The sequence below is a fragment of the Lactuca virosa genome, chromosome 1, assembly GCF_052849685.1.
Source record: "Lactuca virosa cultivar CGN04683 chromosome 1, Lactuca_virosa_CGN04683_v6, whole genome shotgun sequence".
NCBI lineage: Eukaryota > Viridiplantae > Streptophyta > Magnoliopsida > Asterales > Asteraceae > Lactuca > Lactuca virosa.
The window spans coordinates 328,770,627-328,788,556 of record NC_136426.1 but is presented as its reverse complement, the minus strand read 5'-3'; the positions used below and the strand labels follow the sequence as shown (position 1 = coordinate 328,788,556).

At 30.5% G+C, this 17,930-nt stretch overlaps 1 protein-coding gene across 7 annotated transcripts; it reads left to right on the top strand.

Annotated features, from left to right (window-relative positions):
- Positions 1-1,840: 1,840 nt before the first annotated feature.
- On the top strand, positions 1,841-8,933 carry LOC145168876 (nudix hydrolase 2-like). 7 transcript variants are annotated; one of them, XM_079087570.1, is made up of 11 exons: positions 1,877-1,984; positions 6,561-6,655; positions 6,738-6,821; positions 6,892-7,121; positions 7,228-7,293; positions 7,411-7,548; positions 7,666-7,743; positions 7,833-7,883; positions 8,023-8,057; positions 8,339-8,447; positions 8,559-8,933. In XM_079087570.1, the coding sequence occupies exons 4-11, from the start codon at positions 6,924-6,926 to the stop codon at positions 8,748-8,750; spliced, it is 867 nt and encodes a 288-aa protein (XP_078943696.1). In that variant the 5' UTR covers positions 1,877-1,984; positions 6,561-6,655; positions 6,738-6,821; positions 6,892-6,923; the 3' UTR covers positions 8,751-8,933. The 7 variants fall into 7 exon arrangements, with proteins under 7 accessions (XP_078943674.1, XP_078943676.1, XP_078943696.1 ...); XM_079087559.1 differs by lacking the exon at positions 6,738-6,821 and having other exon boundaries at positions 6,822-7,121; XM_079087564.1 differs by having other exon boundaries at positions 6,738-7,121.
- The last annotated feature ends 8,997 nt before the right edge of the window (positions 8,934-17,930 follow it).

The window sequence follows — 17,930 nt, the reverse complement described above, 5'->3', positions numbered from 1 at the left end:
CACGAGGATTAAATGGCGCAAAAAAAAATTGACACTAAAATTACAATATAGTGCCACAAATACATATACGCCCCTAAAACTTTGTGCCACTAAATGTATTTTTGTTTGTAGTGAAAATAAAAAGGAAAACTGGGAGAAAACTACTTTCTACACATACCATGACACATCTGGCTACTTCAAAATGCCTTTTGGTCTTCAGAACCAATGTGCAACGTACTATTTACTAACGGTTAGTGGACAAAGTATTTAAGGATCAGATCGGACAAAATGTCGATGACTACATCAACAATATGATCAACAAGAGCCAAGATGAGAAAAGCTTACCTGAAGAAACATTCATCACACTCTGAAACACTCAAATGAAACTCAACCTAAATGCACATTTGTGGTTGAAGAAGGGAAGTTCCTTGGGTATCTTGTTGTTGGAATATATGTTCGAGGAACAAAGAAATAACCGTGTTGTTGCTTCTATTGCTGGATCTGTAAATGTTTTATGCATTAGTCCCCAACATCAGTATTAGAGTCAGTTTTAAAACATTAGATCACATAATTGTTTTAATTTTTGATTGTTCATGAATATGATTTTTCATATTCTTGGAAAATGTAAAAAAAAAAACAATTTGTTTTTAACATTTTGATGATTTAAAATTTTTACGTTTAGCAAAATATTAGAAATATCGTTTTTTCAAACGCATGAAAAATCATTGTTTTCATCAAAATTGTTTTTCAACATTATTGCATGTGCTGTCTTTACCCTAATTAAATTAAATGTGTCTTGGTTGTGTTCTTGTAGTTTTTTATCAATTAAGTTGTATGTATTTTAATGATTTGCAAAAAAGTATTTGTAAATCAAAATAAAGCTTTTATATATATATATATATATATATATATATATATATATATATATATATATATATATATATATATATCTTTTGGTTGTCTATTTATTTTTGGGAAAAGTGTAAAATATAACTCAAGCGACGGAACCCTAGCAACAAAGTAGACCGAGAACCAGATGGACCGCAACCCAAGTGCCCCTCGGCTAACAACATCGACAAGAGGGGCTGGACATGCTTTCAGACAACATATTATTTTAATTGTTATTATTAACTTGCATGTGATGTTTTGTTTGGCATGATTTAATTTATTTATGAAACGATTTTAATAGAAAAATTAAGTTTTAGATGTAAAACAGTCTATTCAAAGTTTTAAAAAAAATAATTTATCTATGAAACTAAGTACAAACTTCCATATGCAATGGAAATAAACACCTTAAGTCTTCCAAGTGGGCTGTAAACCATCTCAACCACAGTTCAGTTTTGCATCTTCATCAATTGACATTCAAGCCTCAAGGAGAAATTCTTCATTTATTTATTAAAAAAAAAATACTGCACTAAACTAGCTTGAGCTTTGAACTAAAGCCTTCAAACAGAAATATGACGAAATCCACTGAAGGTTTATCCAAGATTAGCATAGCACCACTATAACAGATTCTCTTTCTCACTTGGCATATATATATATATATATATATATATATATATATATATATATATATATATATATATATATATATATATATATATATATATATATATATCGATCATCTAGATGCATGCATCATGATGAATGAATTCTGGATTTTTTATAAAGTCAGGAATGAAAAATCAGAAATGGAGGTGCATGTGTCCATACAAGATTTTGTATATCTATAGTTCTTTCTCTTCATTTTATATAAAAATGAAATAATTAGATGAATAAAAAAACATAAATGAAAATATCATTTTCTTTTTATTATTCGTTTTATGCAATTTCCACGAATGACTAACATTTGTGGTTGCATTTAATAAATTCGTACCTACCACCTGAAAAGCGTAGTATAAATGGCGTGAAAGAAACCCTAATTAAGTTCATTTCATCTTCAAGTTAGGACAGGAACAGGAGACGAATTGAATCGAAGGCCAGGGATTAAGCTTCAGAAATTAAGGTAATATCTCTCTCGAATTACTTTATGATTCAATTTCGCTTGGATGTGTTGGAGCACGTTGGGTTGTTTAGATAATAATTTTAAGAATTATATATAGGTGGCCTAGAAATTAAGCCACCAGTTAACTCCATGAAATCATAAATCTACTCAAGCAGTTGATATATTATATTAGAAAATCTCAAAATTGGTGAATAATGCTTCAAATTTGGAAGTAATTTTTATGTCTGGAACTAACGGCTAGTTTTAGTGAGTTACTAGGGCAAAAAAGCGTCTTCTTCTTCTTCTTCTTATTCGTCTTCCAGTTGGATCGAGAGTAGGTGTTGATATATATAAACCTTGATCTATTTCTTGTTATAGCTAGTATAATTTAATTTTTAATTAATGTGATAAATCTTTTTGGCAATTAATTAAGGCCTACTTGAAGGTATATGTTGTATGTATTTAGTACTGTTCCATTCCACCTATTCTTTCAAGTAGGTGTTGATAAACCCAGCGAACCCACCAGATCGTCTGTCAGTTGAGTTGGTAGTTGTGAAGACAAGCAGTCGACTGAGAAATATGAAATAGGGGATCAATGTTGGCAACTCTAATTTATAAGCAACCTAATTTTGCATATATATATATATATATATATATATATATATATATATATATATATATATATATATATATATATATATATATATATTCTCTCCAAAATCCGATAGGGGCCATAAAACCATGCTGCTAATTTGGCAACGCCATGTACCTTTATCACTTGTTTAGTAAACACTTTCACCAGCTCAATAATGTCCCTTCTCATACCCACCCAAAACAGCTCAGACCATTCTTCCCTCTCATCAGACTTTTATGAAATTAATTCATGAAAAATGGTACTAATCAAAGACGATTTGCGTGGAATCACCAATCTATTTTTGTAAAACAAAACCAAAAATCCTTTATGTTCTTGTAGTTTTTCCTCCAAATCTTTCTTAATTTGCTGCGCTGCAACAAATCATCATTAGCAATCTCCTCTTTCAACAAATCCCATTGTTGCCATTGTGGACCATCCAAAATCGAGCACTCGATCAACACTTGAGTCACGCCTCAATAAAGCATCAGCTGCACGATTGCTACTGTCGGTCTTATAAACAATATCGAAATTGATTTGATGTCATTTTTTTTTGGAAAAAACAAAAAATACAGATAAAATGAAATACAAAATATAGAAAGAGGTACTGGACAAATTGAAAGTTAAGACAAAAACACTAATATGAAAGCTGAGAATGACAAGCATGCTTTTAATTAATATTGGATAAAGAAAGTATATTGTTATTAGAGCATTTTTAACCCAACACTAAACACAAAACCATTTTTACACTAAATCCTACTCTAAAGTGCTCCAATCAACACTAAATGCAGTTTTGGTGAATAATATAACACCAATATAATGTTATACTATTCATTAACACTATATTTAGTGTTAAATTTTCGGAAATACATATTAGTCCATGAATTTTGAACATATACATTTTTAGTTTATCTCTTATATAATTATACTTTTATATTTAATAATGTTACCTATGTTATTATATTTAATAATTTAAAATGCAATACAAGATTTATATAAAACACATAATTGATATATATTACAATCCTAATAGTGCAAAGAAAACACAAATGACATATATATTACAATCCTAATGGCGTTATAAAAAAAACATTAAAATCTTAGAAATTTAAATAACCACATAACTATTACAATGGTAGTAACCTAATAATCCGGTAAACCAGATCGGGATCCTCCAAATCCATTAAAATATGGTCTAAACATGTATCGGGAGTTTGCTGAGCTTGGTTATAGATTTTTAATAATAAAATTTAACGATCGGTCATTGTGGTTTCCAATACGTATCACTTTTAGAATAACTACGATCAAAACAACACCAGTGGTCCTTGTAGTTTCAAAACATTGCATGGTTAGTCCCTTAGTCGTCAAATCTGACTTGTAACTTGTTATTTATTTATTTTTTTTTTCTAAAATGACAAATTTTCCCTAAGATGAAATCTGAAAAATACAATATCTTACAAGGACCATTTCAATAAATTTATCTTAATTTTTTTTTATTTTCTTTGTAACATGCTTATATTCTAATTATAGATATATTATTACATACAACAAAATCAATTCATTCTTCCTGGTGCTATCCCTACATCCACAAATCAATATTTCATTATCGTTTTCATTATGTGAATCATTGTTACTCTTTTATTCCTAAAATCATCATTATCCCCAAAATCTATTGGTTCAATGAATCATCCATGAAGGGTTTGACTAAACCCATGTCAAAATCTTTTTCGACAGCTAATATTAGAGCTTTATTTAATGGTTCACAAAACCTAGTTTCAAATTGCAACCCATATAGATAGAATGAACAAAATCAACAAAACAAAAGTTATGAGTGCAACTGACTTATCATACCAAGCAGATTGATAATTTGGGGGAGGGGATAGGGTTTTGATTTTATTTGGAGGATGTATACATATGGTCCTTACAGAAACAAAAAGACAAAAAAAGGTAAATAGATAATTTCATATAGATTTAGAGTTAGCTAAAAGGACTAACCGTGCTTGTATTTGAAACCACAAGGACCACCAGTGTAACGCTTTCTAAAGAGATCTTGAGAGTGTCTTTTCGGAAACCACATGACCATTTGTGAAATTTTGTCTATAATTTATGTAGTTATATTAATAAAAAGTTATGGATCATGTTTGTAAAAACTTAATAAATACAAGGGTTGTGTTTTTAAAATTAAAAAACTAAATAAATAGGAATATACCTATAATATTCATTTTTAGTGTTGATTATAATGTAATGAATTGAAGATTTTTATTGTTAACATTATGTTTTACATTACAATTATAAGTTTTGGTGTAATAGATAGTGTTGTTTGTTGGAGATGGTCTTAGAGTAAAATAAATTACAAGTTAGGTCCATATGTTGGGCATTTTATTAGGTTTGGTTCAAGTTTGTTGCAAATTATGCATGTGATTTATTTTGTTTTTGGTTTTGATTTCTAACTATATAAATGATTATTTTGTCATTACTTGATAATCTTTTATATCTTTTATCTTTTGTTACAAACCCACCCTTCACTTTTCTCCCCGAAACCTCACCTCCAACAGGCATATATATATATGTACCCACCGATACTATGATAAACTTAAATAGTATTAAACTAGTTGTAAGACTCATATATTACATGAGTTCATTTAAAAAAAAATAAATATGAAATTCTAAACATTTGAGAAGTTTGAATTGATAAAAAAATTAAAAAAAAATATTGAATTATTAAAATTAAAGTGTTTTTTCTTTTTTAAATTTATACAAATAATTTAGATAAATAAACAAAGGAAACTAATGAGCTTTAATTTATAAATTTTGAAATTAAAAGGAAAGTCAATTAATGAAAATGAAATGCATTTATTATTATATTTATTGCAATTAATACATGTAATTAAATATAATGTAAAATTTAATAAAAATAAAACAACCACAAAATGTCATGTGGAAAAAAAATTTAATTGAAATCAACCAAAAAATAACATTTAGCCAAATCAATAAAAATATGATACGTGACAAAAAGATTTTCATTTATTATGGTAGATCAGCATGATGGCGAAAGAAAATGTTTGGTGGAGTGTAGTTTTTTGGTTTGTGGTATCTATTTTTTAGCCATATAACATGGGAGCATGAGTTTCAATCGATGACACACTACGATTAAAAAATAAACGACACAAAAAGAAATTAGTACAAAATTGAAATCCAAATTTGTGTCTAATGTAAAAAATACGACATCCTGTTGTGTTCAAAATTCGACGTGATATATTAACATATATCTCTCATGTTTTGTTTTACATGATTAAATATGATTTAAATAAAATAATGAATATTTTATGGTGTTTATTTATTTTTTATTTTTTTGAACGGCAAATACAATATAATCCTAAACTACTCTTAAATCCACCTATGTCTCCGACGAGACTTGAACCCTCAACCTCAAGGAGGGAGGACAACACCTGATACCGCTGGGCTATAAGCCCTTTGGTTGAGTTCAATATTAGTATTTGTTATGTTTTAGTTGAGTTCAATATTGTTTTTGTTTTGTTTTCCTGCTGTTAAAAAAATGACAGAAATTATTAAAGATCGCTCTTTGAGAAATGGATAAGACGGGCGGATTCTTATTACTTAATAAAAGAGTATTACAATTCGAAAAGTAGGAGATCTCCATCTTTCTGAACTCGATTTCTTTTCTGCCTCCATGGAAGACGGAGAAAGGACTATAAGGAGAGGGTAGTGGGACACCTTAATCATCACAATAATACAATTATAAAAGTTAATAGAAAAAAGAGATTCAGATAACAAGAGATTGAAATTGAACCCTTTTTATTGCTTTATTATACATACGTATCTATAAATCTATAATCTCCGACCATAAACGTACACATGCCAAACCTAAACCTCAATTGAAGAGAGAAGAGAAGAGAGAAGAGAGAAGATATAGAATATGATAATCAGACTTGTTCTTCCTCCTAGACCATCATCATCATCAATTGTATGTTTGGTCGCCGGAAATCGCTCCTTTTTACGTCGCAGGCCAAACCTAAACCTCCCACTTCCATGGGAACAAGGTCAGTTTCTCACTTCACTTCCAGTTGCCAACTCTTAGAAATACTAACTTCTACTTTGATCGTATCATCTTCGTCAATCCAGTTGTCAAACTCGAATCCATAATCACCTTGGTACTTCGGATTGGGGCTTTTTGGTTGTGACTTGTGGTTAATGTCTGTTGTTTAGGTACCGTAGATCCAAGAACCCAAATCCGCTACTTTCTCAAAAATTAGCTTCATATGTTGTTGATTCACAGGCAAATTGAAGAGGCATTTGAATTTACGATCCATGTCTGGATCAGGGAGCTCTTGGTCTCCATCGCCTGTATTGTCAGAGAAACTGCAGGTGAATCAAGTAGATAATAAGGTTTTATCTGGCAAAGAGGATGAACATGGAGGTGTTATCGTGGAAATGTCTACAGACCCCATCGATCCACTTGTGTTTACTTCTTTGCTTAAAGCTTCAATGCTGCATTGGAAACAACAGGTTCTTTTTACTTCTTTCTTTCTTTCTTTCCGTATGATATTAGGGAATGCATGTGCCTTGAGCTTTGTTTTTGCAGTTAGTTAACACAAATATGTGTTATGTGTAGGGTAAAAGGGGTATTTGGATCAAATTACCAATCGGGCTTGTAAATCTCATTGAACCTGTGGTTAAAGTGAGTTTCTGTTTACATTTATATCATTATAACCTTCTTAGACGCTTTCTTTTTATAAATGACTGTTTTACCCTTACATTCGGTAACACAAATTTCACAATAATCAACATGTTGCAGGAAGGGTTTTATTATCATCATGCGGAACCAAAACACTTGATGCTTGTGCATTGGATTCCTGAAACTACAAATACATTGCCAGCTAATGCAAGTCATAGAGTGGGTATTGGGGCTTTTGTTATGAATCAAAATGGACAGGTATTTATATATGTATATATTACTTAGGAAATAAAGCATTCTAGTATTATTAAATTGCTTCTGTATAGTTTTGAACATGATTACAAGTGCATTTTATGAAGATTTTTGTGGTTTTAGGTTTTGGTGGTGCAAGAAAAGAGTGGAAAATTCAGAGGAACTGGCATATGGAAGTTTCCTACTGGAGTCGTTGATGAGGTAAATTAAAATGGAAATTTTATTTTATCGAAAAAATATTCAGTATTTTGATTTTTGAAAGAAAAATAAAATAAAATATGAATGGACAGGGTGAAGATATCTGTGATGCTGCGGTTAGAGAGGTTAAAGAGGAGACTGGAGTAAGTTGAAATTGCTTAACATCTTTTTTATTTTTGTTAAACAAACATTCTTTCCTTTTAAATAAGAAAACAAAAGTTCCATTTTGGGGATTTCTGTTGAACTGAGTCGATGTTTCTTATTTTTATTATTATTCTTCAGATTGACACCAAATTCCTGGAAGTATTGGCATTCAGGTAACAAATTTGGAATTCAATAAATACATTTTTCCTGGTTGTATACAAAATAAATTTTTAAAAAATGTTTATTCATGAACTGAGTGGATGTTTCTTATTCTTATGTTTACAGCATAAGCTATTTTTAGTAATCACAAATCTCTTCAAAAAAAATTCATGATTTTTTTTTTTTTTTTGATACTTCAATTTAATTTTCTAAAAATGTAATGACTTATTCTATTCCTTTGTCGTGTCAAAAAGACAATCTTGAATCTTGGTTGATGGTGTTGTTGATTTTGCAGACAAAGCCATAAATCATTCTTTGACAAATCGGATTTATTCTTCATGTGTGTGTTGCAACCTTTGTCCTTCAACATCCAGATACAAGAATCAGAAATCGAGTCAGCCCAGGTTAGCTTCCTTAAATTTCTTCCATTATCATCAAATTTTCTATATTTAAACAATGAGTTTCAGTTTTCTTTTATTCTTGAAACATTAAATAGACAATTTTTTTATGTGTAGTGGATGGGTTTTGAGGAATATGCAGATCAAGATTTTGTGCAGAAGCATGATCTTCTAAAGTATATGGTGAACATATGCATAGCAAAGAGAGATGGAAAGTATAATGGCTTTTCTCATGTGTCTACAGTTACAAGTTTCTCTAAAAAACAAAGCAACCTTTACTTCAACACCAAGGATTTCAACTCTTCTTAACATTACCATCTCATTTAATTATTTTTTTTTATGTATTTGACACATTAACTCAGCTGCTATCGCCTTATGCTGATATGGTATATATGAAGCTTGTAATTGTATTGGGACTAATCAATTCCTACAAACTTCAATGTAACATATTTTTGAAGATATATAATTTTAAGAATGTGTTTCCCATTGACATATTAGTGTCTCCAACCCAACACAAACTTCCATTTTTTTACACTAAATTCGTTGGTGTAAAGGAATAATATAACACCAAATTTGGTGTTATAACATTTCTTTACATCAAAATGGTGTCAAGGTTTAATATGTTACTTTTAGTATTTCAAGTTTCATGTCTACTAATTTCTAGTTTACTAGATATAATTAGGTATAGGGTTTATGCCACAAAAGCCATTATGTATACAACCATGTTATGTTTTAACCTCAACTTTTGTTTGTGTTCCTCATATGTCATTATATTTTGGATTAATATTATAAAAACCCTAAATTTTTAACGCGTAATTAGAAAAAACCATAATATTTTTTTATTATTGCTATGGCCACAACTTTCTCGCAGAATTATCGCTTTAGCCCACTTAACGAGTTTCATGGTTAACTTTTTTGCAAAATCAGTCCTAAAAAGTTGAAATTTGGTCATTGAGGTTTGCAAACAATTACACAACATGATTTTTTAACTTTATTTTTCGTTTTTTTGTATACTTTATTTATTTTCGGGTTTTTTTTATAAATATATATATATTTTTTATTTTCTTTTTTTATATATACTTTACTTATTTTCATTTTTTTAACTTTTCAACAATTTGATTTTTTTTACCTTTTGTTTTTTTAGTGTATATATAGAGTACATTAGAGTTTTTTTTTTCTTTTTTTTTTTTTTAGTTTTTTTCATTTTTCTTTTAGTATTATATTTTTAATTTTTACATCTTTTTAATTTTTTTACTTTTTTTTATTTGTTTTCCAATTATTTGTTTTTTTATTTTTATTTTTTGTGTTTTTTAACTTTTTATTAACCTTTTTCAAAAAAATGTAAAATGTATTAATATATTAGAGTATATTACAATTTTTATAATTTATAGTTTTTGTAATTTTTTTATTTTTATTCAAGTAAATAAAATAGTTATGTTTATATTTGTAATTTCGGTCCAACTTATTTTCTTTTTATTCTTTTTTTCTTTAGTGCTATTATATTTATGTTACGAAAAAATTAAAATTAAAAAAAATAGCTTGTTTATTGAGAATTAGTGTTTTAATGTGTTATATAACTTGCAAATTAAATCATATTTCTATATGTGATATCAATAGTTTAAATTCAAGATAATATTTTTTGATGCGACATCGGCTCCGACCACTTTCTGTGAGGATGTGTTTCTACGTCGGAGACAGATCTACGAGTTCACAACAGACAAGGCCGTTAGAGCCGCCCCAGGGACTGTGCCCCGGGAGAGGGCTCCGACGGTCAAGTTAGATCATCTGGTAGATCTGAGATAACCCTCTTTAGCTAGAGAGAACCATCTTGGTGCTGGTGGTGTATGGTGGCTGACGGCGGAGGGTGGCGGCTGAGCCACCCGATCGGAGTCTAGGGCATTTTAGGCATTTTATATTAGTTAATTTGTTATGACAGATAATATAAGAGGGTAGTGGGAATGGGGAGTGAGGTATCTATCTTTTGAGTGAAACTTGGAATTATTTCCTCTAGGAGATTGACTATCTTGAATCAGCTAAACTACTTCATTCTTGTAACCATTTGGTATTATTGAGTGTTTTACGATCAATATTAGAATCATTTGATCGTTTATCTATTATTGAATCGGTCTTAGAATCCAGTTCATAACACATATAAGGAACAAAACAAAAGTTGGGGTTAAAATAGAACATTGTTGTATACATATTGACTCTTGTTGCATAAACCCTTAGGTATATTATAAATGTAAGAATTTTTAATCATAATATTATATATATATATATATATATATATATATATATATATATATATATATATATTAACTTGATGAAACATTAATTAGTCATAAATATAAAACTTAATTTTTTATTTTGAATATAGTTTTTTATTATATAAAAAATGTTGTTTTAATAATATAACAAGTAATTTGAATTAATAGTACACAAATATTTTTTTGTTATAATTTAGTAATGATATATTTTATAAATTTTTTACAAAAAAAGATGTAAATAAATATATAAAAAGCTAATAAGCATAAGAATATTTTTAACAATCTATAATATAAAAGCTAAAAAAAGAATATTCTCTCTTTCTCTCTCTCTCTCTCTCTCTATATATATATATATATATATATATATATATATATATATATATATATATATATATATATATATATATATATACACACACACACTAGCCGTTACTCGCGCAATGCTGCGAGCGAAATACTTAGTTTCGACAATTCGTTTCTTTCAGGACGAAAACCATCTTTTCCATATATGTAATGAAAAAAAAATGGGACGAAAACCAAGAATCTGAAAAACCATAGAGACCATTTATGTAATTTTGTCTAAAACTTATTAAGATTTTCAAGAATAATTTAAGTTTGTCAAATAGTTTCCATTTCATAAACATGACATATTATAAAAACACATTGTATATTTTGGAAAATAATTTCTTTAAGGGTTATGGGTTTTTGATTTTTGGTTTTAGGTTTAGAGTTTGAACAAAATTAATTGTATAGTTGTTAGAGGTATGATCTTATGTGGGGAGTTCATTATGGATATGATATAGTCTATATTAAGTGATGAAAGTGAGGATTGAGAGCCTGTATATTTCAATCCATGATGATGGAAGGTTGAATAAAAAATGAGTATAAATCTTTGATTTTTTGATCCAATAGTTTGAATTTGTAACAATTATTAGTGTTTAATAATAACAGTGTTTATTAAAATACTAATAGTAATATAAATAATAACTTTTACATAAAATATTCTTTGACGTTAATTTATCGGAAGCTAAAGTCACTATGTTAAGAAAAGTTTACCACTTTTTAAAACAAAATATGTTAAAAAAAGACAATTTAAAATTCCTTTTTGGACTTAACCTACTAAAATTGAAATATTGTTAATTGCTATTTTTTTCCATAATTTAAAACTTTTAATTCATGTTTTTTTTTAAAAAAAAGTCTTCAATACATCCAATCTAACATCCAATGTCTGTTGAAAAAACCATATTGATTAAAAAAATAACATTATATACTAACTCGACATTAATAATCGAGTTTTGGTAAGAGATTTTCAACTCATATAGAGAAACATGTGGAAACGACAACACACAAAGTATATGATTAAAGTTAGGGTAATTTTTTTCAACCGTTTAGTGTTTAAACACAACACCACACAAAACGTTTATAATGTCTAAACACAAAACCAAGATGAACTCGAAATAAAATGGTTTAGGTAAGTGATTTTATTTAAATAAACATATTAACATAAGACGATACACAAATTATAGGGTTAAGGTTATGATCAAATTCTTTGACCTGCTTTATATTTCAATTTGATACAATTCCAGAACAACATTAAACGTTTGCATATTATATTTTTAAGCTTAACAACACTTTCCTTAATCTTAATTTAAATATATTATATATTATGTCATCGTACTCACTTATTAAAACATTACACTATAGCATAAAATTGAACTTTTTTTTACCTACTTTCACATAAAAAACATCACAGCGAGAACTCATTACAATTACCTCCTTTTTGTTAATATATAAGATATATTATATGTTATAATAATAATAATAATAATAATAATAATAATAATAATAATAATAATAACAACTGTAAAACGTAAATTAATAATATTAGGGATGGGAAATAACCACCAATATAGACTATATTTGTTTGTTGGGAATAACCACCAATATAAACTATATTTGTTTATATGTATGATCTTGTTCTTTATTGATGTTAACTAATATACTTTGTAATAGATTTTGTATTTGCTTAATAATATTAAAATGTTGAGAAGATGAAAAAAAAATGAATTTTATCAAGCAAATACCAAATCAATTACAACTGTTCCATCATTATTGGGGCATAGCCGCATAAGGGTGAAGCATATCATCATTCATCAATATCTTCATATGTATATTGGTGTGTGGGTGAGGTCAGAATCATTTCATATTTCATCCGCAATTGAAAAATTAAACCTTTAAGTACATAGACAATGTCTAAAGATGTTTTATGCCCTTTTTTAATACCAATAATAATCAATGTTTACATAGCACGTCAAATAAGTTTGAAGAGTAACTGCCCACCTGAGGATAATGCCTAGGAAATAAAATATTGAATTGATTAATTGAACTAATACACACAAAAAAAGAAAAAGAATAATTATTTAGACGCTAAATAAGGCAAATACAAGGAGTATTTGTAATCCAAAAATTCTAAACCAAGCAGCACAAAAAAGATCAACCACCATGGACAAAATGGACAAGCCATTGGACAGAAGTTGAAAAGGGCTTCAAATTGTAATCCACCGATTGAAATTTGTTAGAGACTCCACCAATCCAACTAAAGCAACAGAGAAATGGCATCAATAACGATAATATTGCTCAGAAAATCAACAGATCAGCACCACAGGCAAAATGGTCAAAAATTGTATATGCAGCAAGGCGCCAAGAAAATATCAGGGATTTGCTATACAAATAACTCAAGATGTTCGTAAAACACCGTACAATGAGAAAAGATAGCAAAAGAAGACTTAATCTATTAGGTGTAGTTCTAATCACCACACGATAGCAATGTATTTCAGAAGAGCATCTAATAATAGCAACAAACTTAACCAACTTAAGCAGCAACCCCTGATATGATTCTTGCTTTTGTCTAACACCATATTCTTGGATTCCAGAGCTTGACCTTGCCATCCCTTTTAGATTTACTGACATTACTTTTCATCATATTTCACTCTACAAAAGCAACATGAGGTGATCAAATAAATGAGTAGATTCAGGGGATGTATGAGCCAATTTTATTTTTGTAGCTTGTGGCCATTTAGCATGCTAAAAAATATTTCACCCTTTTACCCAACCATCCTTGGTCCTTTACAACATACAAATGAATAGAAAGAAAATGATTTGATTACCTGGATGGTTTTTTTCCATGGACGGACAACATGAAAAGGGAAAAAAATATCTTTGTGAAAAAATGGCTTTCAAGCTCTAAATCCACAAAAAGATTCAGAAGGGCATGTGAATATATTTACCTTATACTTTGTATAATTTAGCATCCCATTTCCCATGTTTTGATAGATTAGAACTATTCTTCCATTTTTTCTAGTCAAAAGCCAGTTCTCAAAGTGCAATTAAGACGGATAGGGGATAATATTTACCTCATCATCAACAAAAAAGAAATTTCAGGCTTCAACTATCAATGTGTAACCCCAGTAAAACAACATGGATGAACAACACCGACGATGCTCTTTAAGTTGTTAGCATGATCTTAGCAAACTTAATTATTAAAGCTTTAACAAATTATCCAAGTTTAGATGAATGCCAACGAGTAAATAAAATTTTGAAATATTTTTTACCTTAACGTGTTCATTAGCAAGTAGCAACCTTTCCATATCATATTGAACCACCTACTAATATACACCTTTGTGCAATCATCTCTTATCTGGCCAAAAACCAAGATAATAATCCACCAAAAAGCCCTTCATGTACATAATCTTTAACAATAGCCTAAAAGGTATTATGTAAAATGCACAATTAACAGACTTAAAAGAGTCCACGTAAAAAGTAAAAACCCACAAACATTACTTTCACAAAGCCACTTAAACCAAATCGCACAAATGAAATCAAAAATATTCTAAAAAGGAGAAACATAATAGTTTAGAAAGAAAACCAATGTTTCAGTCTTCAATTCAACTCGAACCAATAGAAACACATATTGAATGAGAATGATTTCAACATCAAACACATACCTCAAGTATAAAGTAAACAATGTCCAATCTTCTAAACATGAGTTCTCCTAAATACAAACCTGCATATCTGCAAATAATTTAAGATACTACAAAACTCGAAGGAAAAATAGTAAATACGAAAAAAAATGAAGCATAATCTACAAAAAAAATTATAGTAAAAACAATTGCAAATCATATAACAATGAGTTATCCCATAATAAACAAAAAAAATATACATTTTTTTTATTATTTTTTGTTTGATTCTGATAACAGGGTTAGATGCATACCTTGTCTTTGGAGGGTTTCACCAGTTGATACAGTTAAACATACGTAGATATCGAGATCCTGGAGTAGAAAAGTGGTGACGTAACAAGAGATGAAATTTCACATAGAGATTCCATCAGATACATAAAAGATGAAAGTGTAAAATAGAAAGCTACATAATATAATGTTAAAAAAGGAAAAGATAAAAAGATGAATACATATAAATTACTTGCAAAATCAACTATCAAAAGTGTAAAACAGGAAGCTACAGATATACCGGTGGAATCAAAAGCAATTGAGGAAGCCTAACTTCCTAACTTCATTGTTGGTGGACGAAGCTATATTTTTAGCATACACCTGTAAAAAAAATTCAAATACACAATTGATTTAGGGTTTTAAGCGAACAAACCTTGTAAACCTGTAAGTCAAATATCAAAATCGATGAACTAAAATGTTCATCTTCAAGCTACGCTGTAATTTATATAGAATGAAAACATGAGATCGTCAAATTTTAGCTACAATTGGGAAGGACGAGATATAGGAGTGTCGAGTCAAGATAAGGATGAGACATAAACGGCCAGAGACATAAACGGCAAGATCTGAGCGGGAGATTAGGTTATATCCGATTTTTGTGTTTAAGGGATTAATTGATTGGGAATTCAAATTTGAAGATAAGAAGCGAAGTAAAAGAGGGAAAGATAAGGAACCACGTCAAACCTTATGTTTAGACTCGAAGAAGATACTCATGCATTACTTAACTTGTCACACCCCCAAACCGGAACGGCGGAAACGTTCGGGGGTGGTTGACGTCATGCGTAGTATCACAACAGTTGTATCATAGCAAGCATAGCAAACACAACCAAACATTGAATACATATATGAAAAAGGTTTACATTGTCTTAATACATAGTTTTATTCATATCGAAAGTAAAATGGAAAGGCGTGACTCTAACGCTCCGACTTCTCCAAAAGTTCCTGGAAGTACCTGTCTACTAAAACCCTGAGAATACAAGCAGTTTTGAAAGAATATCAGCATAAAGCTGGTGAGTTCATAAGCATTTAGTTTTTGGTGGAAAATGTTTCTTTGATCCTTTTGAAAAGTGTTCCTCAAGAAAATCCTATATTTTCTTATGAAAAGCGTGTTTGAAAACCCATTCCTTCCATGACTTCCAGATTCATACAAGGTATGTACAATCCAAGGAGTCGTGGAATGAATATGAATGTCCGTTAGTTACATGTTAAACAATCCGTTTATGAAAAGCCGAGTTATCCCGGGAAAATCCTATATTTTCCCTAAAAGTTGATCATTGATTATCCGTTCTAAACTGAGGTGTACAAGTATCTACCATACTTATATCGATAAACGTAGTTTTCTTTTAAAAACCCTGGTTACTCCCAGTGAGGTATATTAGCCTTATTACATAAATAAAACTAATGAAAAGAAAACATGATGAATTAAATCCTGAAGGTACTGTTAATACCCTCCAGTAATCAAATCGGTTATTACTTTGAGGTTAGTTCACTTGATTCATTATTACAAAAGTAAATCTCTGCTATCTAGGTTATGAGTTTTATAACCATACATTAACTTGATATGGCACGTATCGGGGCCAGTATCCTTTATGACTTTGTCACCCGTAGACCTGCCGGTCCAACTGTAGCTAGCAGCGAGGTGCGGGATAGTCAGTCCCGTATAGATCTACACACAACAGTTACGCTCTCCCTACAAGAGATTCTGGTCATAAGTGCTAGTCCTACACTCTGATTCTGTGGGAGTGTTACCAAGGACGTGTCTCCAACTTAGACTAACAAATTTACAAGTAATAATACTGAAAATCCTGTTTATGATTTGCATGAATCCTTTATAAAATAATACATTTTACTACATGATTCACAAGTTCGTTACCCTAGTTTTGAAAACTGTTTCTATGAGTTGATTTCTTAATCGTTTGGTAAAAACTGTTTTCCATGTTAAAAGCATACTGAAAATATAATTATCTTAAACAAAATAATATATTTTGAACACAAGTTTCCTTGTACTTTTTCTTGTATTCCCCCCTGAAAACATGAAAAATCGGAAAAACGTAGGGGTATGAACTCACCTCGGGCGATTTGAATGAAGGATCGATACGGAATGCGGGATGTTCAAGTGAAGCCTTGAACACGATTTGATCCTAATTAACATGCAATGATACATAAAGGAGTCAAATGAAGGTATATCACTACTAGATATGACGAGGAACCACTCTAGGGACTTGATACTACTTGCACTAAGTGTTAGAACCTTGTAGGATTGCATGAGGGGAGTGTATGGCCACCTTGAGTGTGTGTGCGGCCATGGGTGTGCGGACGTATACTCATGATAGAGGGTGCCTTTGAGGTGTTTTCAAGGTCCATACTTGAATCCATGAAGTGTTCTAGGTCTATACTCAATTGTAGTGCAAGTTAAGGGTCCTAGAAGTGGGTTTGCGGCCCTAGGATGAGTGTGTGGTCGCACACGGGAGTGTGCTGCCGCACACAAGGAGTGTGCTACCGCACAAGGATGTGTGTGGCCGTACACATGTGTGTTCGGTCGTACACCCTACATGATGATGTCCAAAACGCCAATTATATGGTGTAGCAAAGCTAGGGTCATGTCCAACTCGAATATGGAAGTCAAACTCTCACTTTGGAGGGTATTTTAAGAGTGTGCGGCCCACCTTATGAAGGTGTGCAGCCGTACTCCTTGAAAGAGTGAAGAACATGATGATTCAAGGCTTAGATCAATAGGTCCTTCATGTATGATAAGCTAGGTGATGGAAAACTCACGTTTTTGAGGCCTTGAGAGGGTTTGCGGTTGAAGAATCTTGAGAGAAAAGGAGTAGTGTGCTGCCAAGGAGTGAAAGGAATGAAGGGAAAGGGGTCTACCCTTTATATAGGGGTGGGTGTGTGGTCATGAGGGGTGTGTACGGCCGTACACCCATGTGTGCGGCCGC

What these genes read in the sequence shown, in the direction of transcription:
- LOC145168876 (XM_079087546.1), top strand. Translation starts at nt 6,532, where the DNA reads ATGATAATCAGACTTGTTCTTCCTCCTAGACCATCATCATCATCAATT. An exon ending in CTACTGGAGTCGTTGATGAG is followed by an intron (nt 7,744 to 7,832) that starts GTAAATTAAAAT and finishes ATGAATGGACAG; the next exon opens with GGTGAAGATATCTGTGATGC. An exon ending in CTGGAAGTATTGGCATTCAG is followed by an intron (nt 8,058 to 8,338) that starts GTAACAAATTTG and finishes TTGATTTTGCAG; the next exon opens with ACAAAGCCATAAATCATTCT.